The 26,185-nt window shown below is 53.1% G+C and overlaps 2 protein-coding genes across 4 annotated transcripts; both read right to left on the minus strand.

Moving 5' to 3' along the window:
- Positions 1-46: 46 nt before the first annotated feature.
- On the minus strand, positions 47-3,685 carry HSD3B7 (hydroxy-delta-5-steroid dehydrogenase, 3 beta- and steroid delta-isomerase 7). 3 transcript variants are annotated; one of them, XM_077760323.1, is made up of 7 exons: positions 3,589-3,685; positions 3,072-3,243; positions 2,706-2,861; positions 2,341-2,449; positions 1,965-2,064; positions 1,615-1,777; positions 47-1,099 (listed from the first exon to the last, which is right to left on the minus strand). In XM_077760323.1, exons 2-7 carry the CDS (start codon positions 3,235-3,237, stop codon positions 684-686), a joined length of 1,110 nt encoding a protein of 369 aa, XP_077616449.1. In that variant the 5' UTR covers positions 3,238-3,243; positions 3,589-3,685; the 3' UTR covers positions 47-683. The 3 variants fall into 3 exon arrangements, with proteins under 3 accessions (XP_077616449.1, XP_077616450.1, XP_077616448.1); XM_077760324.1 differs by having other exon boundaries at positions 3,072-3,239; positions 3,589-3,655; XM_077760322.1 differs by lacking the exon at positions 3,589-3,685 and having other exon boundaries at positions 3,072-3,315.
- A 507-nt stretch (positions 3,686-4,192) lies between these two features.
- On the minus strand, positions 4,193-25,594 carry SETD1A (SET domain containing 1A, histone lysine methyltransferase). The gene is given in 22 exon segments (XM_077760325.1): positions 4,193-5,023; positions 5,105-5,242; positions 6,740-6,859; positions 7,040-7,150; positions 7,240-7,412; positions 7,834-8,006; positions 8,008-8,755; positions 10,259-10,295; positions 12,062-12,080; positions 14,881-15,226; positions 17,259-17,346; positions 17,496-17,653; positions 18,391-18,478; positions 18,606-18,782; positions 19,472-20,064; positions 20,067-20,136; positions 20,294-21,155; positions 21,447-21,676; positions 21,904-22,025; positions 23,134-23,404; positions 25,124-25,219; positions 25,435-25,594. Coding segments are annotated over 22 exon segments (4,944 nt in total). The 5' UTR covers positions 25,585-25,594; the 3' UTR covers positions 4,193-4,849.
- Between the last annotated feature and the right edge of the window lie 591 nt (positions 25,595-26,185).

Here is a 26,185-nt window from a genome sequence, read left to right on the forward strand (position 1 = left end):
ATGGTGGGAGGCGGGAGGGGGAGCTGAACAGGCAGAAGGGCACAGGTTTGGATAAGGAGCTTTAATCTAGAGCTTGGCCAGGTACAGCATTACTGGGGCGTCCTCAGGCAGAGATCGAACGGTATTGCAGGAACTAATTTGGGTGGAGGGGTAGGAAGAAGGGAAGATACACAGATTTGCTTAGGCTTCATTGAAGAGAAAAGAGAGCCATCCAAAAGTGATAAATGTTTGAAAATAATGGGAATATGACCCCCAGGGAGGGCCAAAGGTGGTGGGAGGAGCCAGAAAATATCTTCACTCTGAATCCAGGCCTGAGGGTCACGCCTGGACATCAGAAAGCCAGCATGAAGCCCATGGAACTCCTACTCCCTTCCTGCTTGAAAAGCCAGAGATGGGATGGTGCAGTTGAGAACATCAGGGGAATCAGACATTCGCCAACCAGCCATCAGGCCTGGGTTGAGAGTGAAGACACGCCTGCCCCAAAACCCTGCCCTAGAGCTTAGAGGCAGCAGGACGTGGACTGAAGGCTCATGGATTAAAAATGTGGAGAGCTGTACAATCACCAGTGTGGCACCAGACCCCTCCTCCAGCTCTAGAATGCAACCTTCCCTCGCCACCCAGGGTCTGAGGGCTCTGGACCAGGATGGATGTGCCATGCTGGGCTCCAGGCCCCAGCTCCGCCGTTACGGGGCTGAACCCTTCATGGCCTGTATCCAGCGGATGGTGCGGGTCCGGCTGTCCTCCCATGAGAATAGGGGCTTGTAGCCAAAATGACGCTGGGCCTTGTTGGTGCTCACGGTGAAGGTGGTGTTGGCCACGGCCAGCGTATAGGGGTTGAGCAGGGGGGCGTAGAGCAGCAGCGGCCGCAGCAGCCACTGCAGCAGGACGTTGAGAGTAGCCAGGAGCATCAGCAGCCAGTAGGGCACCAGCAGGCGGGTGTCCACCAGCCGCAGCCCACAGGGGCCCAGGAACTCCATGTTGAAGTCCTCGTAGCTCTTAAAGGGTGATTCGTCATAGCAGAAGTACACCTGGCCGCCCATCAGTGCAGCTCGCTGCTCCAGCTCCTGGGCTACCAGCACGTGCATCCAGGCCACGTTGCCTGCCAGTGGGGGAGGGGAGGCGGACGTGCCCCTGAGTGCCCTGGAGACCATGCAGATGCTGCTCTCTCCTGGGCCAGCCCGAGTCCAAGCCAGCCCCTCTTTGGGCTCATGTAGACGTGCCCACATAATCACGGCCCTTGTAAAGGCTGCTTTCTCCTCTGCCCTGTAGCCACTTGCCCTCCTGGGCCAGCCTGCATGGATGCTACTTCTTCGGTTGGCCCTGTGTAGATGCTGCCCCTGTCCTCTCCTGGGGAGAGGCTGCTGCCACAACTGCAGTCCTGTCCTCAGCCTGTGGCATGTTTTCTACGGTAGCCTTCCCAACTCACACAACTGCGGTTTCCTCTGTGGCCTGTGCAGACAGCACGTGCATCTCTGTCTGCCCTGGTCCACATGTGGCTCACCCTTTTCTAGCCAAGGCACACACACACCACCACCTTCCCCCCCCCCCCCTGCACCGGGGCCACATGGCTCCTGCCCTGTTCTTAGCCTCCCTGCTGTGTAGGCTGGGCCTTACCCACATAGACCCGGCTGTGCTCCACAGAGGCTGGGATGGCCCGGAAGAGCCGACCCCCGAGACGAAGGCCCTGGTGGTAGAAGTCCCTCATGATCTGGTGGCCTTCACCGTAGATGCCAGTGGGACGCAGGGCACATGTCACCAAGGACAGTCCCCCATGGACCTGGGGACAAAAGGCAGGCACAGCTAAGAACTAGGACCCAGTAGCCAGCACTTTGCCCTGGCCTCCTCAACCTGCGGATCGAAGGGAGGGGCCCAGGGCAGGATGCAAAAAAGTCCTGCTGGTCCTGGCTCTGCCTCCGACTGGGAGCCCTCCGCACCCCACCTTTGTGCCTTTTCTCCTGTCTCACCTTCCTTCCATTGGCTTCCAGGACCAGCTGCTCAGCTTGGGCCTTGCTGCAAGGATAGGGGTGTCTGTGTATTGCTTCATATGGGGTGTCCTCATTGCCCCTAGTTGAGGAAGAGGGAAAATTCTTTTAATGTTTATTTATTTTGAAAGAGAGCAGGGGAGGGGTAGAGAGGGAAAGAGAATCCCACGCAGGCTCCATGCTGCCAGCACAGAGCCCGATGTGGGGCTTGATCTCAGGGTTCGTGAGATCACAACCTAAGCCCAGATCAAGAGGGCACTCAACCAACTGAGTCACCCAGGCGCCCTGGGGAGAGGGAAAATTCTTAATGCCGAGGGGAGATGGGGCTCTTAAAATATTGAAGGGAATCTCAGCTTGCCTGTAGAAGGGGTGGCGTTTGATGTTGGGCCCCACAACTTCCATGCTGCTTGTGTAGACCAGGAACCGTGTTCCACTCTGGACACAAGCCTCAATCACATTCTTTGTGCCTGGGAGAGGTGGTGGGGAGAGGAAGGGTGTACCCAAGCTAAAACTTCCTCCCTCTGTGTATCTTTCCCACCGCCCCTCCCCCCCCATTCCCAGTCTGGGTGAGGGCCTGTGGCTTCCTTCCCCAGGTCCCACAGCAGGTCAGTGAGGGTTGCTGACCTGCCATTACAGGGGCAGGAGTGCCCAGAGGACAGGTTTTCACAGGAGGGTCACAGAGTCAAGGCCGAAGAGGGGGTGGGGAACAAACAGCCACCTCACCCTGCACGTTGACCTCATAGATGGTCTCGGGACTGGCCCTCCCAAACACATCCACCAGTCCAGCTGCGTGGATGACCACGTGGGCTCCAGCCACAGCCGCTGCCACCTCATGGGCCTGGGTCACATCCCCCTGGATGGCAGTCACCTTCACGGGCCCTGATAGGGATAGGGGCAGGCAGAGGCAGTGTCAGAGCTGGGGCCACCGGCCAGCAGCTGGGTTTAGCCTACACCCTCGGGAGCCACATGTTCCCAATGTGACTCATTCATCCCATCCATGTGCACTGGAAGACATAAACAGGCATCATCTTTTCCACCCCGGCAAAGGGAGTCCACCCGCCACCGCCCTTCCCTCTGCACCGTGATCACCTGTCTTTAGCTCCTCCAGCCAGGGACCCAGGTGCAGGTCAAAGACCCGCAGCTCATAGAGCCGGGGTTCCCGCTGCAGTAGCATCCGCACTATGTGCTCCCCCAGGAAGCCGCAGCCACCTGTGACCAGGTACACCAGCTTCCGGGTCTCTGCAGAGTCTGCCATGCCTGGCTGGGGAGAACCGGAGTTGCCTGCCATCACCTACCCCAGTGCCGGCAGCACACCTGTTACTAGACAGCCTCTGGCCTAGGGGACTAGATCAGCGACCCAGGGGGGCGGGGACTGCTCCTGGAGCCTGCAGCAGACAGGCTAATCTGCCCTCTGACTGCAGTTACTGAGATAAGAAGGGGGAGGGCTCGGTGTTTGAGAAGGGCTCAGGGTTTGAGCTGGAGGGGGAGGTTCTGGGACAAAAATGGAGGGTAGGAGGTAAGGGGCTGGGGAGGAAGGGGGAGGGAGATGGGAAGGACTGCTAACTAGGGAAAGGGACCCCTGGGCCCTGGCATCACCTTTGCCTACCTGCAGCCACGGTCCCAGGGTGCCCAAACTGGCCACCGGAGGGGCGGTCTTCTCTCGTGCCTGGGCCAGCCGGCCAACACACCGTCCCCTTCCGCTTGCTCCTCCTCCCTCCTAGCCCATTCCAGGAACAGACACCAGCCCTGCCTCCACCCCGGAGTCCCCCCACACTCTTGCCATAGGGCGCCCCCTGGTGGCCACTCTGCCATCTGGTCCCAGCAAAGAACTTGGGGAAGGGGCTAGGGAAGCCAGAACAGGCTGGGTGGCTAATGGAGGATGGAGCAGGTGGGGTGACCTCATTCCCACTGCATGGTGTCAGTCCTTCCCTTTTGCTGGATTTCCCAGGATGCCAGAAACCCAGCAGCAACTGTGGTTCTGGGAAGGGAAGGGAGGCCTGGCCTTGGCCCAGCTCTGGCTGACCTTGGTGGGGGATTTCTGGATGACTATTCCAGCCTATTAGGTGACCCAGAGCAAAAGTGGTTGAGTCTGCAGGTCTGCCCACCCCAAACTTCAGGCCATCCACTTTTCTCTCTCTTCACTTGCACCATCCTCTGTCCTAAACCCCCCTCCCCCCTCCCTACTCTTCCCCAAAGATTATTGACCAAGCACTTTTGTACAATAAAGTTTAATCACAATTATAAAAATGTGGCGTTGGGTTTGCGCTATTAACATATGTACAATCCAGCCCAACAGGAAGGGCCTGCCCCCCCCACCATCCTGGCCTGGTGGAGCAGGAGCTTCCAGACACCAGGGTGGGAGGGTGACCCACAGGGTCTGGCAGGAACAGAAGATGAGGCAGGGTTCCAGGCACGGAGTCCCTAGGACTGGGGGCACAGGGCCCCCCCCCAGGGGGAGAACATGGCCACTGCCCCTAGAGACCCCTAAACTGGGGAGGGGTGCACGCAGGGCACAAAGGGGAAGTCCCCATTAACACAAAGCAAGGGGGCTATGCAGCCCCCCCAAAACAGGATCTGTACAGGCCGGCACCCCAGGTTTCCACAGGAAACAGCTGCTGGCAGCTACAAAACATTTACAGCTTCTTCTCCGCAAAGAAAAAAAATTAGGGGGTGGGGGGGCAGGGGCGACAGGGGAGGCGGACGTTGCCTCAAGGGACTGAGGCTCCCTTGCTGGGCTCGGGGCCCCCCAACCCCATATTTGGAGATGGGGGCATGTGGGCCCTGCTGAGCCCACTAAGGCTGGGGGGCTGGGAGCTCAGGGCACCAAGGGGAATAAATAGGGGCGTGGGCACCAGTCCTGCCCCACCTCAGTTGAGGGAGCCACGGCAGCTCTCGGTGCCGCACAGACAGGGGATCTTGTTGTCCTCCAGGGGGAACTTGTAGTCATAGGTGATCTCCTCGTCCACGCCGATGGGCTGCTTAGAATAAATCACAATCTTCTTCTGGGACTCGATGGTGATCACCTTGGCATAGCAGTTGGGCTACAGGGGGGGAGGGCAGTGTCAGCCGTGGCCGCCCTCCACCTCCACGCCCATCCCACCCTGGCCCGGCCCCCTGCGCACCGTGCAGCAGTGGTTGATGAACCTCGCCAGGTTGCCGCACTTGGTAGCATCGATGATGGTGTCGTGGTCCACCCGGAACAGGTAGCTGCTGCCGATGCCCTCCTGCACATAGCGCTTCTCCCGCATGTCGGCCACCATCTGGTAGGACGGGGCGCCGCCATGGTCAGGGTGCTGCGCCTCAGCTCCCTGCCAGACCAGGCCTGACCCCACCAGTCCCCGTGAAGAGGATCGGGACAGTCTCTCACCTACCATCCTGGGGGCCACATCACCCTGTCCTGGACATGTAGCTCTTCTCTGGCTCCCGTCTACCTGAGGCGACGATTCTCTGACTGCTTCCAGGAGCCCTCCTTCTCATGGCCACGCCAACCCTGACGCCTTTGGCTGCCACTGCAGGAGCAGTGGCCACTGGCTCCTCAAGGAGCATCTGCCTGGCCCCGGTGGAGCTCCCAGTGTGCTGTGGGGCCAGACCACTTCCCAAGATGACAGTGGCCATTTCACAGGCTGACCCCAATTCCTCTCTTCTCCCAGCACCCTCTCGCTCTCCAAAACAAGCACCCACTGGCTGACACCTGTTACCATCAGGGCCTACATTCTTGTGCTATTTCCCAGGACATGGGATGATAAGGCCCCCTGTATTTGCTCCTTGGGTGATCTCACTCTCTCCTAGGGCTTCAGCTGCCGGGAAAGTGGTGGGGACTCCTCCCAAACTTCCATCTCTAGCTCCAACCCACCTGTGGAGCTGCTGGACGCCTCCTCTAGCTGTCCCTGGGGCCCTGGGACTCCCCATGTCCCAAATGGAACTCACCCGAACCACAGAGCTCACTCACTCCCCACCTCACTGCCAGGCGACCTGCCCTACTGCTCAAAGCAGCACTGAGAGGTGGCCTCACCTCCCCCTCGCCCTTACTCTCCAGAGCTAACTTGCTGTCTGGTCCTGCCAGCTACCTCGGACCCACAGACTCTGGTTACCTTGGCTGCCACTACTCCGGGCCACCTGGGCCTACTGGGATCTCCACGACAGCACCCCCAATAGTCTTCGCCTCTAGCTGTCCCTTCTCTCCCACTGCGGCCAGTGCTTGGTGCTTCGTGGCGGCTTCCCTCCCCTTCCCACTGGCCCCAGCTCACCAACATGGCTCCCAAGCTCCATGGAGATGCCTGCCTCTCTAGGGTTGTGTCACGGTGACCTCTTTGCCCTAAGACTATCCTGCCTTTTCACGTGCTCCCCGGCAACTAGGAGCGCCCTTCCCCTCATCTGAGTCTGGTATTTCCTCATTATCCTTCAGCTCCTGCCTTAAACATCACTGTGCGCCCATCACTGCTGCCTCCCTGAGCCCCTTTCAGATCAACCGAAGGCCATCCTTTACTGCAGTTGTTTGTGCGGCGCCTGTCTTCCTCCACTAAACTGTGCGAGGTGCTTAAGAGAGAGAGAATACTGGTCTTGTTTTCTTGCTGGATCACCCACCATCTAGTTTACTAGCACCGTTACTAACTGTTGGAGGATGGAAGGAAAAACAGAAAGAGGCAGGCTTCACTGACTACGCCTTGGAGCCAGAAGGTTATATGGGGCTTTACCCAGAGATTGGATGGCTCTCATGCTAGCATCCCCCCTGACTGGGGCTGGGTTTGGGGCCTCACCTGGCGGATGTTCTGACCCACGTATTCGATGACCATCTCATCAGCTGCAATGGGTTCCATGGCAAACAGTCCCCACTCATGGATCCGGCTCCGGCCGAATCGGAGCTTCTTCTTCCGGAACTAGAGGGCAAAAGGCAGGCTGTGCTGCTGGGCACCTCCCTCAACCTAACTCCTTGCCTTTCCTGCAGACCTCTAGGGCAGGAGGGTTCTCTGGCCACTCACCTCCATGCCCACCCCTAGGGGACTTCATGATGCTGCCCTCCCACCAAGCCTTTCTTCCCCCAAGTCCCTGCTCTTCACCTTGAGCTGGTTTAGCTTTAGCAGATCACTGTCCATGATGGCAGAGGTGCCGATGGCACTCAGCAGTCGCCGCTGCTCAGACCGGCGCTCCGAAAGCACACGGTTAGTCCCCTGGGAGAAACAGGACAGAGGTGAGGTAAGCGACAGGAGAAACCATGGGAAGCAATCCCAGTGGGCTATATACCAAGGCAGAGCCTTACCTGAGTGTCTGCTCCTTCCAGCTGCCGGGCAGAAACAGGGCACACATCCAGGTACCTGTCTTTCTCCTTCTTGCTGATGGGGTAATAGCCTTCACTTCGGGCTGAGCCTGTCTGGTGCTCACGGGGCCCGTCCTGGGGTCGCCGCTTGCGTTTTGGAGTGCTCAGGTTGGTGAGTGCAGGGTGTTAAGGAAGAAAATGGGCTCCTGACTGGCCAGACCCCCAGGGGCCCCTTCCCTCTGTCTCCCCAGTCCCAGCCCAAGGAAAGGGTGACAGATCTTAGCTGGAGGTCCTGAGCATGTTTAGTGTGAGGACAGAAAAACAGAGAGAAAGAAGTCTCAGATCCCACATTATCTACCAGAAAAACTTAGGAGGTAGAGAAGGATCAGGAGACAGAGAAAAGGGCGGCCTGAAAGCCAGAGGAGAAATACCCAGGCTGAATGTGGCAGAGAGAACCAGACAAGGAGGGAGATAAACAGATGCTGGCTGCAATCTGAGGGAGACATTACCCGGTTGTGCGATCCCAAGGAAGCCTGCCCCCACCCCTGGGGTCTGCCTTTCTGTCTAGAGTAGGCCAGCCTCTAGGGCCCAGGATATTGGTGTGATGGACCCAGTGGGTGTCGTTAAGCCAGTCAGCCCCGCTTGTCTGCTGCAGTAGCCGCTCGTATGTGAGCCGCAGGTAGCCCATGTCTTCCAAGTCCAGGCCTGAGTTCCAAATGTCATACAGGATGGTCATCTGCTCAAACTCACTGCGGGGCTCGAAGGTGGNGGCTACGACGCCGAACGGCACCCTCCCCGTCGCTGCTGCTGCTGCTGCTGCTCTCAGATGATTCAGACTCCTCCTCCTCCTCCTCCTCCTCTTCGCCTTCCTCTTGTTGCTGCTGCTGCTGCTGCTTTGGCTCCTCTGCCTCAGCCACCACCACCTCAGGGGCCTCCAGGACCTCATCCGCTGGGGAGCTGAAGAGGGCTGCAGGGGCAGGAACCGGCTCCAGGGGCCGAGGGGCCGGCGTGGAGGGGGGCGGCTTGATGGACAAGGCATAGTTGTGCTCCAGGAGGATGTGGCTGAGCAGGGGGCCTGGGCGGTCCGCCTCATCTGATGTCTCTGTGGCCTCAGAGTCATCGCCAGGAGGCAAGGCGGCTGGCCCACGACGGGCCGGGGTCAGGGCCAGGTCGGCGAGCACTGCCAGGTCCACTTCTGTCCCTGGCTCAGCTTCTTCCTCCTCAGTAGAGCGGCCTCGGCCTCCAGCCCGGCTCCGACCTCCTCGGGACACCTCCTCGGGCCAACTCTTGACCAGGGACGCATGGTCCAGGGGCAAGTTTCGAATGGTCCGCTCCACGGCCCGGGGAGCTTTGCGGGAGACAGGTCCAGGAGACTTGATCTGTGGTGGGGCAGCTGGGGGAGGCTCTGGGGCCGGCACCTCCTCCACAGCAGAGAAGGAGACTGTTTTCCGGCGTTTCTTGGGTGGGGGCAGGAGGGGGATAGGAGAGGAGGGGCGCTCGTCAGGGCGGGGGCCTGGGGCTNGTGGAACCTGGGGAAGGAAGCACACAGGGTAAAGGAGAGGGTCAGCAACTTGGGCCACCATCATCAGATGAGAGATTCCTCATGGGCAGGGCACTGGCTGGCCTCACCGAGGAGACCACATCCAGGCTGCCTTCTGACAGGCTGCATGGCTCCCCTCCACTGCCAGCAGACACGGTGCTCACTCGGCAAACACACCGCTGCCTCACAGCTGCCACGTCCTCAGCACTGTGGGCTCTCGTGGCAGGAGATTCGACAAACATTCACTGAGCACTAACTCCTAACAGGCGTGGGAAAAACGCGTCAAGCAGACACTTTCAAAACCCTCACAGAGCTTAAAATCCAATAGGGACAATGACAGGAAACAAATGTACAGCCCAAAATGAAGAGTCGGGATGGGGGCTCTAGGGAGACAAATACTTAGACTCTAGCCTGTTTACCAAGACTGGTGGTGACTGCCTGAACTATGTCCGAGGACTAGGCACACAGGCCACGGGCAATTCCTGCCAGCAGCAGTGTGTAGAGGATGCAATTAACCAGCTCTGAATCAAAGTATCCATGAATTCAACTACAATGTTCTCTGTCTAGTGGTGAAAAAGATACAATGTAAAAAATTGAAACTTTGTACTAAAATACTGCATAAAATTTGTTTCCTCCCCACTCCATGCCAAATTGCTCTAGAGATTTGCTAAAGTGCACAGGGGTTAAGAAGACTTCTCTAAAGAAAGTGAGGGTGAAGCTGAGATCCTAAGGATGGGGGGTGGCCTGGGGAGGGGACACGGTGTCTTGGGCAGCTGGTGCTCTCTCTCCCCAGTCCACCAGACAGGGAGCACATCCTCCCTGTTGGGGGTCCCAACAGAGGGTCTGAATACAGCTCAAGATATACACATTTCTCTAAGGCAGACCCCATCTTAAAACTGACCGTCTCTCTTCCTAGGTTTCAGCCACCTGAACAGGCACGGCCTTTCAGACCCCTGACCCTTCACTTACGTGGCTCCCTTTGTTTGGAACGCCTCTCTCCTGCGCATTGGGAAACCTCTGGTAGTAACTTCCTCTCAGAATCAGAAGGGCAGTGCTTCCCAAGTGCCAGTCTTTTTAGTCTGGCAGCAGCAGATTAAAAGCTAACATTTTGTGTCAAGTACCAAAGTAAGACTTTAATGTATGTCAACTACTCATTTCATTCCTGACAACTAGCCAGTGTGATGGGTACCATTATTAAACCCAGTTTACAGATAAGGAAACTAAGGCAGAGAGAAGTTAATAACTGGCCCAAGTCACACAGCTCCCAAACAATAGAACACAGTCTTCACTCCAGGTAGCCTGGTTGAATCCTGTGCTCTTATCCACCCCCCCAATGCTGCTCTGGACATCCTGCAGTGGGACTCCAGGGTTTCACCTCTGGCTCTAACACTCCCAGAACTAAAGGGCAACCAGCTCCAGGCCTGACCTCAGCAGGTGTGATCAACGTGTCCACTGCCTAACAGACGTTCCCCAACCAGGCACCGCCAGCAAGGTTCTCAGCCTGCTGTCTCCTGAGACTCTGTGCAGCATCTGGGGTCTCAGCCAGCAGTGAGCCGCAGGGTGGCCCCAGGTGTTCGTCCGAAGTCCTCCAGTTTCTCCAAGACTTCTTGCTTCTTCTCCTCTTTGCTGTTTTGGGGCAGCCCTGCCTCTGACCCATCATTCCAACCTAGCTCACTGTGCCCTCTGGAAGTGTGACTCTTGAGGGAACAAATTCCCCTCCTGGCTCAGCTTCTTCACATAGATTTCTCTTCTGCTTCCTGTCCTAAAAGAAACCTGGCCATGGCTTTCATTTAGGGAGACAACTTCTGGGGTACCTGCCCAGTCTACAACTCCCAGAAGGCAATGTTTCTGCTACATGACCTGCCTCACTCACTACCCCCAGCCATCATTAACTGATGACAACCTGACCCGAGCCAGCCCAACCAGAAACTTCCTTGTGAATAAGGACCTCAGATTGGACCAAGTTTCTCTGTAGAGTGGTCATGTTCTATTGGAATAGAGAAGCAGGGTAAGCCCATTTGCAGGAGAAAGGAATGAACCAGACCAGAAGACAGAAGAAAGGGGGCGCCTTAGTGGCTCAGTGAGTTAAGCATCTGACTTTGGCTTGGGTAATGATCTCACGGTTCATGGATTCGGACCCCACGTCAGGCTCTGTGCTGACAGGTCAGAACCTGCAGCCTGCTTCAGATTCTGTGTCTCTCTCTGCCCCTCCCACACTTGTCCTCTCTCAAAAATAAACAAACATTAAAAGAAAAAAAAGAAGAGAAGAAAAAGGGGAAGAGGAGGAGCGAGAGGCGGGAGAAGGAGAAAAAGAAGAAAGGCAAATCCGAAAGGGTATCCAGATTCTGTCTGTGGGTTCTACCAAACAAGCCCTCTCTTGCCATCAGGCCATATAACCTCTATCCAGCTGTATCCTGGGAACTCAAATATCCCTATCATTCTCTAAAAGCCAAGGGACCTGGCTCTACCCTTCTCTCCTCTCCCATTTCTACCATCTACCTAAGGGACTCTCTTTTTTCCTTTTTTTTTTGAGAGAGAGTGTGAGAGAGCAGGGGAGGGGAAGGGAGAGAGGGAAGGAGAGACAGAATCCCAAGCAGGCTTGACATTGCCAGCACAGAGCCTGACACGGGGCTTGAACCCACAAATTGTGAGATCATGACCTGAGGCAAAATTGAGAGTCGGACGCCTGACTCAGCCTCCCAGGCACCTCACCTAAGAGACTCTGATATCTCACCCATTCACCCCTCTCTAGTGCTTTCCTTCATTCATCCTCGGCCAGCCTCCACCTCTACCTGACCTTGTTATCCCAGGAATGGTGCCACCTTTGACGCCCTGCCCTCTGATCACAATTCCCCAGGTCCCTTCAGTTCACTGCATAGCACTGCACCTACTCAATTTCCCACCTTCTAGCTTCCTCTAGCCTGTCACTCTCCTAAATGGGCTGCTTTCCTTCTCGTGCCTGCCTGCAGGGCTCTTACTCGTCTTCTCCTTTCACAGCACTTTCCACCTCCTTCAGCCGCCACGGCCACCCTGTGTGTAGACCTCCAATCCTGACTCTGCCTAACCCTGACCTGTGCTCCATCCTCTTTCACCCGACCCCCAGTTTCAGCAGGGCATCTGAGCTGAGCCCGGGTCCGTTTTCATCCTTACTCCCCTCTCTCCTTCCTTCCCAAAGGCTCCTCCTCCACCCATCCCGTCATGCTCAGAAAATGCCCTTCTTTCCTACTGCAGAAAGAAACAAAAGGCCCTCAGGCATGAAATCCCACATCTTGCCTCCCCAATTACAGGTGGAGGTGCATCAGACCTACAGTCCACCCCGCTACCCCCAGATACGGCTTTCTCTCCTGGCCTATCTGCCCTTACATGCTTCAGTCTCACCTATTTTGGAAAACTAAGCCTCCATCAACCCTGCATTCTCTTCTTGTTGTCTCTCCAAGCCCAGATGGGCAACTCTGAGCATCTCACTAAGCTTTAATTCCACATCTATAAAGTGGGAGGAACGGGGATGGAATGAAGACTAAATAAGACAAATCTGCAATGTCCTAGGCCTATAACCTGGAACACAGGAAGCACTCAAGAAATGTTAATATTATTATAGCCTGTCAACTCTCTCCTTTTTCACAAGGGTAGTCTACCCTTTCAGAAGGCTGGTTATCTCTGTCGCCTGCCTTCACTCCTTAACACCCCGTAACACAGCTCTAGTCTGATCTGCTCTATTGAAATTGATAAGGTCCCTAGTGAAACCCTAACTGCCAAATCCAACAGAAGCTCTTCCTATCTTACAACCTTTCTTTCGGCCTGTTGATATACACCACTCCCTCCCTTTGAAAATTGAGCGTCCTGGTTTCCTTCCCATCTCACTGATAGCTCCTATTTGGCCGTCTCTGGCTCCCCTTTGCCCACCTGTCCCTTATACCACTGTAAGGTGCCAGCCCCCCTCTTGTTCTAGGGCATATCACGTCGTTCTAGGGTATACAAGTGTATTCACACCCACACATGCACTGCTCCCAAGTATGTTCCTCATTTCCAGCCCACTGGTTCTTTCCACAGCTTCGAATCTATTGATCCAACAGCCTGTTGGGTGTTTCTTACTGGGAGGTCCCAGAGGCATGTCAAAGTCAACCCCAAAGAAACACATCAGCTTTCTTCCTAATTCTGGTTCTCCTCCTTGACTTCCCCTGCCCAGGAAGTAGTTTAACTAAGTGGTTCTATCTCCTAAATTTCTCTCAAATCCTCAACCCCACTTCTGCTCCCTGCACCTCACTCATAACCACTCTTGCTTTGGTTCATGCACTTCACTTACCTGCATCCCTTCAAACCCTTATACGGGTCACCCTACCTCCTTCCTCACCTCTCCAAATCCCTCCCCTTCCTGCCAGAATGATCTTTCTGGCAAAATGCAAAACTGACCACGTCCCACCCTACTAAGATTGATGCCCTCTGACCACCAGCTCTTTTGCTACCTATGGACTCAGGAGAGGCTAGGAGAAGTGTTTTAGGATTAATGAGAGCCTCGACTCTTCTTGTAAGGTCTGCACCAGTGCTGGGACGTCTTCACGTGGTCACTGTCCATCTCAGACCATAGATTCTCAGTAGGATCTGAGAGATGTCTGAAAGGCCATGTTCATTTATGAAGGCTCTCTTGAAAACTGACATAAATTTCATCCTAAGAACACCCTCCAAGTTACCACCATTGCTTGCCTTACTTACTAACTGCAGTAGCCTCTTAATCTCCCTATACAAACTCTGGCTCCTCTCCAAATTTGTCACCGCTGCATATTTTCAAAACACAAATATAATCATGTCATTGCTCTGATGGCATTCCACTGTCCTCAAGATAAAGACCAAATTCCTAACATGATCTACCCATTTTGTACGGCCCAACCCTTGCTCACCTCACCGGAAGCCACCCCAGCTTCTCCTCACTCTCCACCATCCAGAATGCTTGTTTTAGGTCTTCCAACATGCTGTCTGCTCTGCCCTCCGGGCCTTTGCACATGCTAATCATTATAGCTGGCTGCCTGCTTTGCCTTGATTTCAGCACAACAATGCTTCAGCAGAGACCAGCAAAGACTTCTCCACAGATGTAGCCAGGTTCTCAGAGTACTCTATTGTAGTGCTTATCAGTTTGTAACCACAGATTTCCTTAGGTATTTATCACTCAACTAAACTCTCTCTCCCTATAAACCATTGGCTTCAGGATGGTGAGAACAGGGCCTGTTGTGCCTACCACCGTATCCCTTGCAGCTACTGTAAAGTACAGATGACTCTTGAACAACACGAATTTGAACTGTGTGAGGCCACTTATATACTTGCTTTTTTTGGTAAACACAGTAAAGTATAGCAAACGTATTTTCCTTAAGATTCCAATGACATTCTTTTCTCTAGTTTACTTTCTTGTAAAAAGGTAGCACATAATACACGTAACCTACGAGATATGTGATAACCCACTACTTATACTATCAGTAAGATTTCCAGTTAATAGTATGTTACTGATAGTTAAGTTTGGAGGGAGTCAAAAGTTATAGGTAGATTTTCAACTGCACAGGGGGTTGGCACCCCTAACCCCTGCATTGTTCAAGGGTCAACTGTACTCAGTAAATAAACATCTACTGCCTGAATGAAAAATTCACGCAGAAGGACAAGTTAAGTGTATGTGCTATGAAATCACAACTGAATGTACAAATCCGCAAAGGAAAGCAAAGATAAAATTAACTTCCAAGCCAATGCTGTTATTAGTTACTTTCCACCTATCTGTCCTTTTAATCACCTGCAAGTATGCACTACGCATTTAAGGCAAAGGCTCAAGAAAAATAGGAGGAATTTGTTAAATTGGGAATGTTTTCCTTAATTAACTTAAGAGACCAGTCTATTTTCCTGATCAGCCAAACACCTTTGCCCTGGCTCTGTACACCGTTCATGACAGCACAGCTTGTACGTGGCCGTAAATGTCTCCAAGGGAGGACTGACAGGAGATGGTGCTTTTGTCCAACCTGCACGTTTTCAAAGTCACATACTGGTACATAATTAAAAAATGCTAACCTGTCACTGTTCTCGCAAAGACAGACACATAAACAGAGACCAAATGAACTGCTCCACATCACCTACCTGCAGGTCTTGCCGGAGACTTCTCCTGTTCAGGGAGAGGTGTGACTGGGGAGCCTGCAACCCGCTCTGGCTCGGGCTCTTCCACAGGTGCTGGCAAGGGTGCGGGGACATCCCTGGGGGGAGGTGACGTTGAGGGTATGGTTGCTGGCTGCTCTTCTTCCTCTTCCTCTTCCGAGGAGGACTCAGATGATGAGGAGGAGGAGGAGGACGATGAAGAGGAAGATGAGGAAGATGAGGAGCTGGATGAGCTGCTGCTCTCGGAGTCCGACGTGCTATCATTTTCACCATCTGAGTCGGCATACAGAGAACATTTGGAGGACGAATCGCTTTCCCCGTCCTCGCCTGGAAATCCAGAAGGGACAATCAGGCGAGGTGGGAACACCCCTCCCTTGGTCAAGCCACAGATTCATTCTGACTCGCTACCAAGGACAGGTTAGGCACTGTGCTAGGTGCTGAGAAGTCCAACCCTCAAGGGGCTGAATAAGCACACTATTTATGTTCACAGTGAATAAACCTCAGTATGAAAGGCTAGGGGACCAGGGCAAAGGGAAGTCCTGGATTCTGTCTGGAAGATCCAGTCAGAGAAGGGATCCCTGTGAGGGAGATGCTGAAGTCAAGAATGACAGGTAGAAGTACACTAACCAGGGGTTAGGTGCCTTACTCGGTTAAGCGTCCGACATCGGCTCAGGTCATGATCTCACAGTTCGAGAGTTTGAGCCCTGTGTTGGTCCCTGTGCTGACAGCTTGGAGCCTGGAGCCTGCTTCAGATTCTGTGTCTCCCTCTCTCTCTGCCCCCCCCACCCCCCGCACTCTGTCTCTTTCAAAAACAAACATTAAAAAAAAAAAAAGCAGTACACTAAGTAGACACGAGGACTGAACAGGGATGTCAAAGGTGAGGGAAGATAAGACACCTGGAGACCAGTAAGCGGTCTGCTTTACCTACCAAAGCTTTTCCCAAAGTGGGTCTTATAAATGCTGCCTAGACGACAGACTCATAAAAACGACTGTAGAATAGAATCATCTTTAAAAGTGTTAGGTGTTTTATGCCTCTGGGAAAGGGGAATGCGCTAGAAGAACTCTGTAAGAAGTTAAGAATTCTGAAGTGTTTGAGGAACACAACTGGATAAATTAGAATAGACAGTGCTGGTGGCCAGGGATGGGTCTGGAGAATGGTGAGATGGAGCTGAACAGGTAAATAGGAGCTAGGTTATAAATGGTCTGAAGTATCAGTCTAAGGAATCATCTTATAGAAAATAGGGGCTAGAAATCGACTTTCTGCAGGGAAGTCACAGGGTCAGGTGTGCACTGGAGAAAAGAAAATTCATCAGCAGACTGGAAAATGGATTGGAATGGAGGAAGAAGGATGGAAACAAAGACAGGGAAATCAATCAAAACTGCTGCACACTCTAAGTGAGAAAGACAGAAACAGCAGGAACAAAGGCAGCAAGAAGTCCATGAAATACTAAGGTGGTGAAACTGACAGAAAGCAGTGACAAAGTGGATACATAAGTCTGCTCCCTCAGAGTAGGTGACCCTGCCCTCTTCTTTCCTGAAAAGACAGGCTCTCAGATCATCATTCTCCCCATCTGGCCTCTGCTGAAATGGCACCTCTCAGAGGTGCTCCTTCTCCAAGAGATCTAGAACAGCCCATCTTCCCCCAGCTCCCCCACCCGGTACTCTCTACCCCAGTAACCTAGTTTCTCTTCTTCAATGTATGTATCACTATCTGAGGTGCTACTATTTGTACACTTGTCAAGTCTCCTCCTCCCCTCCAACCCATCACAAGTTCCATGAAAGATATATCCCCAATACCCAGAACAGCACCTGGTACACAGTAGGGGCTCAATAGAGATCTCTGAACAAGTGAATGAGAAGAAAGACTAAACCATGTATCCAAGAGTCAATGGATGTGGAGGAAGGTGTGCAACTGAAAAGCAGAGCCGTGTCTAGTGATGAGAGCTGAGGGGAGAGGACAGGAAGGACAAGCATGGCTTGGTGTCTGGACCTTAAAGGAAGAGCAGTGCTCAAAGGAAGAAAGGCATGGTGTGGTAGTATCAACAGCTGGCAGGAGAAGATGGACCACTTATCTTGGGGGGCTGGGCAAGTAAGTACGTTCTGCTGGGTTGTCTTCAGAAGAGAGCAAAGTTTTCAGTACAGGAGGTAAGCAGAAGGGAGTGTTCTGGGTATCGGATTTACTGTTTACAATGGGCCAAGCGTTCCAAAGGATGGAGCTAAAGGGCAGCTGCTTCTGGGAAAGGCAAGAGTGGCCAACAAATCTAGCACAAAATTTCTGTGGACTCAGGGAAGGGCTAGACAGGCAGCTGAATTCCTTCTTCCCCGAGCCAGAATTCTACAGTGTTTTGTCTGTACCTACCATCTGATGCCTCTGTCTCCTTCTTTGCAGTATCCATAGCTTCCTCACGTTCTTCATCTTCTTCATCTTCCTCATCATCTTCCTCATCCTTAAAGAAAAGGACAAACAGGGACTAACAGGAGAAAGACAACTGTCCTCCAGGAGGCACAGCTACCTGGGCTCCAGCCCAGAGAGAAGGTGACTATGGTGACAGGAGCTCAGGAAGTAGGCTTTTGGCAGGGACCGGGTGCCCCTCACCTTCTCTGAGGAGGACTCCTGGGATGCCTCCTCCCCCTCACTGTCCAGAGCAAAGGACTTGCGGTGCTTGCCCTGGGTCTTGTTTCGCTCTTCATCTCGTTTTGGGGGCTTGGTCCCCGGACGTCCCGGCTCTCCAGCCTCCTTCTCTCGCTCAGGGTCTAGGCCCAGGTGAGTGGCAGTTAGGGTAATTTACCATCAGCAATAACAGTTCCTGTTCCCCTGGCCTCAACGGAGCTTTGCACACACCACCTCTGATCTTCCTGACAGTCCGACAAGACAGACCTCATTTCACAGACAAGAAGTCGAAGCTCAAGAGAGAAAACCCAAAAACCTCAGAGCTACCTAACATTTTACAGAGTTTAAACATATCACACCCATGTTACCTTTCATCCTTTTCTGGGTTGGGTGGAAGAGAGAAAGGACTTGTTATGCCTGACCAAGAAAATAGTACTAAGGCCAATGGGTCTCCAGGGAAGCAAATCGGACTCAATAAGGAAGTTTCCTAGCCATGTAGGCTGTCAACCAATAGCTCAGACTTAAGCAAACTGGGAGGGAGGTTGCAGAAGAGCTTTAGATGGGGAACTTGGGTAGATGACCTGTTTAACCCTGAAATCCTACGATTCTAAATGTTGAAATTATTTCTATTTTATAGGGGAAAATTGAAATACTGAAAACTTCAGTCAGCACGCCAGAGTGAGAACCACAACTAGAATCCAGGGATGACCCCATCTTGAGCGGCTCACACATCTCAGAACTGCTTTCGTTCAACCCAGCACCAAAACCTCTATTTGGGTACTTACCCTCTGACATCTTCCCCCTTTACCCCCGCTTCTGGCTTACCTATCAGAAGCTAGCACCCTTTCCCCTTTCTCCTACTATCTGACCTCCCACTCACCATCTTCATCCTCCTCAGCTGGTGTGGAGGGCCGGGGCCTCTTTTCCTCACTCGCCTCTGAAATTTCCGAAGGCTCTTTTCGCTTTACCTGGGGCGTGGGAAGGGACACAGCCTGTTTAGAACTCAAACTCTCATTGTTCCCAACCACCCTGCCCCAAGGAAGGGAACTCCCACCCTGCTCTCTCCTCCCTAGTAGGAAGACCAGTTCTGGGTACCTTGAAAGAAGGCAGCCGCAGGGCCCCTCGCAGCCCTGACCCAAAGGCGAAGGCCTCGATGCCCGTGGTACCCCCACTCTTGGCCCAGTCTACGAGGGACAGCAGGCCCGGCTCTTTGAGTTTTGTCTTCTCTTTATCCTCCTCCTTGGCTTGCTGTTTGGCTGCGTTCTGGAATGGCTGCAGGCAGTAGGGGGACTGAGCCCCAGAACCCAGGCGCTCCCTCCTGCCTCCTGCCTGAGAACTACTCCCAGGTCCCAGGAATACAGAAATGCATCTACTCACTCCTCTATTTGACACAGAGCTACACCACACCTCCCTTGCACCAGCCCCTGCACAGACGTTCCTTGAAGTCTGCTCATTCAGTCCATCCCCCTTTATCATTCCTACTCTACAAATGGACACATTGAAGACTAAAGCCCAGAGAGATTTAAGGGCCTTTCTGCCACAAGCATGCAACCAACAAAGCCAGGACAAAGCTCTTCTCTCAGCTTATGGCTCTTTTTTTTTTGTTTTTTGTTTTTTGCGAGCGAGCGAGCAAAAGGGAATACCTTGATCAGGTTCCATGCCCAGCGTGGAGCCCAATGTGGGACTCCATCTCACAACCCTGAGATCATGACCTGAGCCGAAATCACTAATTGGACACTTAACCCACAGAACCACCCAGAAGCCCCTCAAGCTTATGCTTTTCTACTGTTCTGTGTGCCCCAATTCTCCTGCCCAACTAGTGTGCCCCATCAAGTGGCCACACAGTCTCTCTCTCCACTTGCCTTGATTATCTCTATTTTCTACTTTGAGCTGTATAGCCTGAAAGTCTACTTCCTCCAATAGGCCCCCAGGTTTCCCCAGTCCCAAGCACTGGCCCTCACCTTGGCCTTCTCTTCCTTGCTCTCCCACCACTGGTCAAAGGCTCCAAAGGCCACATTCTCCACCATCTTGCGGTTGAGGTCTCGCTGCATGATGCTCTTCATCTCTTGGACTAGGGTGGCCAGCACACGCCCCACGGTGCCTGCTGATGGTAGGGCCTTGCCCTCTGCCAGCTCTGCTTCCTCCCTGGGAGGTAGCCGGGCCTCTTCTCCAGAGACTGAGGAGGAGGGCAGGGGCTCGGCTGCCATGGGCAAAGGCAGGTGGTACGCCTCCCGGGAATATGCCCCTCGGCCTTCTTGCCCTTGTGTGTACAGACCATAGGGTAAGCTGTAGGCTGCCTCTTGGGGGGGTGGGAATGGGAGGAAGGCCTCCCCAAAGGCCCCACCTGGGGGGCCAGCTGAGGCAGCAGTCAATCCCTTGCCCTGCCGCAGCTGATGGAGCCGAGTTAACATCTGGGTCTGCATCTGGAAGGACATGGGCATCCCTCCCCACTGAGCCCCAAGTCGATCCATGAGCTCTAGGGAGTTCACAAAGTCATAAATGTGGGGAGGTGGTGGAGGAGGTGGGGGGTACTCAGGGGGTGGTGGCCCATCAGNGCGGGAGGGGGTGAGCCGCCCCTGTCATCATCGGAGATCTCCATGTCCTCTCCAGAAGAGCACGGAGAAGCCTGTAGGAGTGCAGAAAAGGGTCACGTAAAGCTTTTGCCTATTCCATGGGCTTTTCCTCAAATCCCTGTTCTCTTGTCTAATTCCCTCCCCTACCCCACCAGGCCCAACCCTGCCTCCCAGATGCCAGTCACCTCTGCTGGCTAACCCCAACCTCACCTGGTTCTGTCCGTTGGCCTTGGGAGACTCCCGGGTAGCCCCTGTTTCCCCACTCCCTGTAGGTGCCACATCCTCAAAATTAGCTGGGGCTGGAGGGGGTGTGCAGGGCCCATGACCTGACCCAGAAGGCACCTCACTCCCTATGTCTCTAGACCCAGGGCCTGTGGTGCTGTTCTCTTCCTCTTCCTCTGTGTCAGAGGCCAGGAAAGAAAACTTGGAGCGCTGCTCCTTCAGCAACATCTCAATGCGAGAATCCAAGCTGCTATGTTGAGCGAAGGGCACACTCTCGTTGGTGGTCTCTGGGGCCGGGGAGCCGGAGCGGGCGGGTGAAGCTGGGCGGGGGGAGGTCTGGGCTTCTTCTCTCTCAGGGCTGGGGCCCCCCCCACCCCCGCCTCCACCAGGTTCTGGAGGCTCCGGGGGTGGAGCTTCTGAGGCAGGAGGCCGGTAGTCCTGGTCAGCAGGCCGGCTGGGCTCAGGGGGCAAGTAGGAGGTGTAGGAAGGTGGGAAGCGCTCAGCTGCATTTTCAGCAAAAGATGCCCCAGGGGGCTCTTCCCGAGTTGCCCGGCGGGGAGGGTAGGAAGCATGGCGTTGGTAACGATTCCAGCTTTCATAGTACGCTGGGTAGTTTGAGTCAGTACCACGAAAGTGAGAGGATGAGGACGAAGAGGAGGATGAAGAGGACGAGGACAACGAGGAGGAGGAGGAGGAAGATGAGGAGGAGGACGAGGCAGTGGCTGCAGTGGTGGCGGAGGCAGCTGCAGAGGTGGTCGTGGGGGCTGAAGATGCAGAGAAATGGCGGCGGGAGAAAGAATCTTGGTAGCTGTTCTCTGACCGCCGAGGCTTGAAGGAGGTTGAAGTGGTGCTGGAGAAAGAGTGCAGGAGGAGTTAGCTAGGTTCAGCTCTGTGGGCCCAAACCCCAGTGTCCTGGTTCTCAGCACCCAGAGGCCCTCAACACTGCCCCCAAAGGAAGATCTAAATGCTGTTGGGTTTCTAGCTAGACAGTGAGTTCCCTGTGGACAGGGATCTGTTGGCTGAACCCACAAGAGAAACCAAGACAAAGTACTCCCAACTCCCTTTTAGGGAGACTTCGGGTGCCTTCTTCCTAGTGTCAACTCCCAGAATCTGGGGGTCCCAGACGGTGTTTACTCTGCACCTGCTGGAGTAGGCAGAGTCCTGAGAGTAGGGGGTGCTGCCCCGAGATGTGTAAGGGGTTCCTTGGGAGGACTGAGGGGTGAATTGGCCAAAGGAAGATGGGGTGTCTTGTCGGCTGCTGGAGAAGCTTGTGTCCTGGGAGCAGGGGGTGCCATTGCCAGGAGTGCCCACCCCAGCAGAGCCTGCCGGGTAAGCAGCTGTGTCAGAGGAGGAGCGGCGGCGGGATTCAGTCTGCAGGGCAAAAATAGAGCACACAGAATAGAAGACATCAAGTACCATATGACAACATGCCCTTCCCCAAACCAAGAACCTCAGTTCCCGGTCTTTTGTAAGCATCTTGGCATCTTTTCTTGGCTCTTGCCATCCTTAATGGCAGTCCAGAACCTCCCAAATGCTGCTCCTGGCACCCAGGCACTGTGCCCACGTGGCTAGGACTGGGGCAACCACAAGCTTCTTACCGTCTCAGTGGCTGCACCAGAGCCTTGGAACTTCTCGCTCAGGGCCTTGCCCCCGGTGGGCACCGTCTGAGGGGTGTAGGAGCCGTTGACTATCAGTTCATAGTATTTCATTCGTTGTTGTCCTAGAGGGAGGAAAATAGGAGCCATCAGAGTTGGATAGAAGAAACAAATCCTTCCTTCTTTGGCTTTTCCATTTCTTTTTCAGGCCTCAAGTTTCCTATAATTTCTTGGGAGTCCCGGGTTCAGGAATTTCAGTTCTTCTGCCTTGTCTCTATCTTTGGGACCTCCTACCTTATCTCTACCTAACAATACTACAAATAACATACCTAACGGCACTTCAAAATCTGTAAGTAAGCATCTCTACTTACATATTACTAAGCTGGATGATCACCAGGGGAGAAAAGCATCAGTACCCCTATTTTATAGGCTCAAAGAAAATTGACATGCACAAAGTCACAAAGTTGGTCACTGGCAGACTGGAATTCAAACCCAGGTCGTCTGATGCTAGATCCCACCACGCTCTTCATCCTATAAACTAAAGGTTGCAAAATGGCAGCCTGAGGGCTAAATCCAGGCCACATCTGTGTTTTATGTGCCCTACACAATCACTTACAAATTTAGGGGGGGAAGGAGGGTGCAGCACTTAAAAACCATGAGATTTCACACAAAAAACTAGATTCCTGGCTTAACATAAAAACATCATTTGGCAACAGTAATTTTCATTCCCACTTGCAAACTGGCTAATACCAACTAATAGCCATCTCCTTCAGATGGCACTGTACTTCTAGAGTCCCCCACAGTCCCCCACTCCTCCCTACCGCTTCTTAAAAAAGAAACTCAGACTGCTTCACTTACCTATACAGGTCTCTCATTCTCGATCCAAAATTTAAAACCCCCAAAAACTCAAAACCAAGCATTTTTTGGAATTTGGTCTCAAAACTTGATCTGAAGTGAACCTATTTACTAGGTTTTATGAATGCTATCTAGTATAACCTTTCATATATTTTCTTATAAATACATTACATGCTAGACTCTAAGATGCTAACCACACACACATAAAACACATAAAACCCACAACCCCTCTGTAAAATTCCACCTTCACAAACACATATGGCCCCAAGAGTTTCAGATGAGGAGTCATGAACCTGATCATTCGCCTGGCCCCAACAGGCATTTGCACGTAGTCTCTGCTGGAACCCAACCTTAGGCAGTAGACAAGAGAGCCCTCACCTTTGATGTCGAGCTGGGCATGGATGATGTTGCCCATGACGGAGGTAAGGTGGAGGTTTTTGACCGTTTCCTTGGCTCCCCGAGTGCTAGTGAAGAGCACGCGGGCCAGGCCCAGGTGCTTGCGAGTACGGGGGTGAAGAAGGATCTCTACCTCTTCCACCTCACCATACTTTCGGCACATATCCTTTAGGAAGGTCTCCCGCACATTGTCATTCAGCCTCGCGAAAGTCACTTCCTTCAGTGGGATCTGTCCGATGTAGAACTCATCCAGCTGTGAAGAGAACAGGAGTCTTGAGTCTAGGATCTCAACACTGACTACTGTTCCTTTGCCCTTTGGGAAACTTGGTTCAGGAGGACTGGGAAACACAGGCAAAGGAATGGGGAAATGGGGCCCCAACAAGTGACACATCAGCCTGACCCCTCTCTGCTCTGAGCTCTTCTCATCATAGAATAATGCAAGAACCAAGAAAAGAAACATACAACTGAGCAATAAATATACATGAAAGAAATTAATTGTATGGAATAATTTACTAGTTCAGCTTTTACCATGGACCGGGCACTAGAAATACAAAGATGAAAAAAAAGATTCCTGTTCAGAAATCACATCAGTCACAACAGGACACAAATGTCAGCATAAGCATAGACAGGGTGTCTGGGAACCCAGGGAAGGAAAGTGTTGTTCAGAGTGGAGGCAGGGAAGAATTCATAAAGACGGGGTCACTCCTATTAGACTTTTTGGGTAACAAGAGTTCAAGAGATGTCAAGGACTTGTTAAGACATGAGACTATAAAACAACTTGACATTTCCTAGATACTGCAAAATAGGTAGTAGAGTGGAACACAGATGTACCGTCTCAAGGCAGGAGATGAGGCTTAGCCAGATCTATAATCATATGCGCCAATGCACAAAAACATGGGCTTGACAACAAAAATAATGTAAGGGTCAAACAAAAAAGACAAATGACAGGAGCATTTGTGGTGGAGCATGAAATGGGAAAAGAGAATGGAGGCAAGAAACCCGGTAAAACGAATCCAGGAGTTCTGTTAAAAAAATCAGCAATGGAAATAGAAAAATTAAGAAATTATGTTCAGAAAAAAGAGTCAGCAGGACGTGGTGACAGATTATGTAATAAAGGAGAGGACAATCATAGGATGGCTCCCAGGTTCCTAGTTTGTGCAGCTGAGTAGATGGTCCTACCTATCCATCAGTAAAAGGAAAACGGAAAGGAAACCAGGATAAAGGAGAAAAGAGAACTTATTTTCAACCTTTTGTGTTTGAGATGTCTGCGGGGCCTCCAGGTGGAGCTGTCCCTCTACCAAGCAAGAGACTGAACTTGGTTGGAAACAGAAATTTAGAAATCACCCATGTTTTAGTAACAGTCAAAATTGTGCATGTGAAAGAGACCGTCCAGGGAGAATACACAAGGTGAAAAAAATGGAGTGGCAACCTTACACATGTTTATTTAATAAAAAAGAATAAAGAATTAGTGAAGGAAACCAAGACCCACTAGTTTTCAAGGGCCAGTCTAAGGCCTGATGAGTATCCTGCCTACACAGCGGAAGAGGAATATTTTGAGGAAACAAGATGAAGGACCAAGGAACCAAACGAGGGGTGAAGAGCAGAGGACTCCAAGGATGGGAGTTCCTGGCCTTGTCACTCCCCTTAATTGTTGAGAAACTGGCATATCACACCAGGGCACTGTCATGCTGTGACACGGAGTACACAGTGATAGGTAGAGCAACTAAATGTGCCTTTACTTCATCCTTCATCCTTTACTCCTGCTTGCGACACCGCACCTACACCTTTCTAGAAGATAAACACAACTCCTCTCCAGAACAACTCAGTCTCACAGCCTCAGAGATTTTAAGACTTGGCTGTGATCCTTTCATAGGAGAACCACTTTTATCAGGTTATGTTGAGACAAAAACTGCCAGGATGGATCCTCCACACCTCCCAAGGGCCACCAAACCAGAGTCTAACAGACACTTACCTTAAACTTAGGAACTGGGAGGGAAAAGTCTCTGTTTTTGGACCTGACATGGCAACGGGGGTCTTGGAGGTCTTCGACCGGTATATATTTTGAGTCCTAGGAAGGAAAGCAGGAACAGAAAGACAGCTCAAGGTGAAACCATGCTGTTGAGGTCCAGGAAGCCCATCTGGAGACCCACATGCAAGAGCTGAGTTCTGGTTGCCCACTTTAAGGGGACAGGCTATGGGTATGGGAGTCCAGGGTGCTGAAAAGAGGTAACACAGGAGAATGGAGCCTGGCGTTCCCTAGATGGCAAGGCCTGGGGCACTCACGTTGACACTGAAGTGGACTCCATCATAGCGGTACACCTTTTGAGAAGGCCTGCGCAAGGCAGGGTCCAAGGCAGGATCCACGATGAGCTTGTAGTTCCGCCACTGGAAGCTCGGGGCTTTCTGCCCATCTCCCCCACCTTCCTGATCCATCTTTGCTCATTTACACTGTTAGGAAAGAGGAATACGCAAGGGGGTTCAGGACTTAGGCCTGACTCCCTTGCTGCCCCTCACCGACCAGCCCAGACTTAAGGTCCTCTCATCACCCCAGTTTCCACACCTCACCATGACCCGTGGCTCCCCCAGGTTTTCCCTCAAGTACCCTCTTTCACAACACCCCATTCTCTCTCCACCTCCCAACTCTCCTCTCAGGCCCCCAGGCCCATCTCGCGCCCCCTTACCTTCCCGCTCTGCCTAGCGCGCGCCCCACTTGGCCTCAGAGCAAGACCCCTGCCCCGCCCCCTGGCAGGCCCNCGGGCACAGCGTCTACATTCGCACTTTCGCCACGGGTGCCTCCGGGAGACCCACGGGGCCGAGGAAAGCGGCTTCGCCTCGGCCGGCGCCCTTTAAGGCTCGAGAGTTGCGGCCTAGGGAGCCTGGAGATTGGCCGCATTCCCCGGAGAGTGGGCTTCACCACGACTACCCAGCTGCTCCGGCTTGGGGTCCTTGACGAATCGGCGGCGACGAAAGTAGCGACTAATCCCTGAGGAAAAGGGGGCGGGGCGGAGGGGAGGAGGCCAGCCCGAGCTGGGGA

The sequence above is a fragment of the Crocuta crocuta genome, unplaced genomic scaffold (genome assembly GCF_008692635.1).
Source record: "Crocuta crocuta isolate KB4526 unplaced genomic scaffold, BGI_CrCroc_1.0 scaffold73, whole genome shotgun sequence".
Classification (NCBI taxonomy): domain Eukaryota; kingdom Metazoa; phylum Chordata; class Mammalia; order Carnivora; family Hyaenidae; genus Crocuta; species Crocuta crocuta.

What these genes read in the sequence shown, in the direction of transcription:
- HSD3B7 (XM_077760322.1), bottom strand. Translation starts at nt 3,270, where the DNA reads ATGGCAGGCAACTCCGGTTCTCCCCAGCCAGGCATGGCAGACTCTGCA. An exon ending in GCTGGAGGAGCTAAAGACAG is followed by an intron (nt 2,862 to 3,071) that starts GTGATCACGGTG and finishes TATCCCTATCAG; the next exon opens with GGCCCGTGAAGGTGACTGCC. An exon ending in AAACGCCACCCCTTCTACAG is followed by an intron (nt 2,065 to 2,340) that starts GCAAGCTGAGAT and finishes TTCCTCAACTAG; the next exon opens with GGGCAATGAGGACACCCCAT.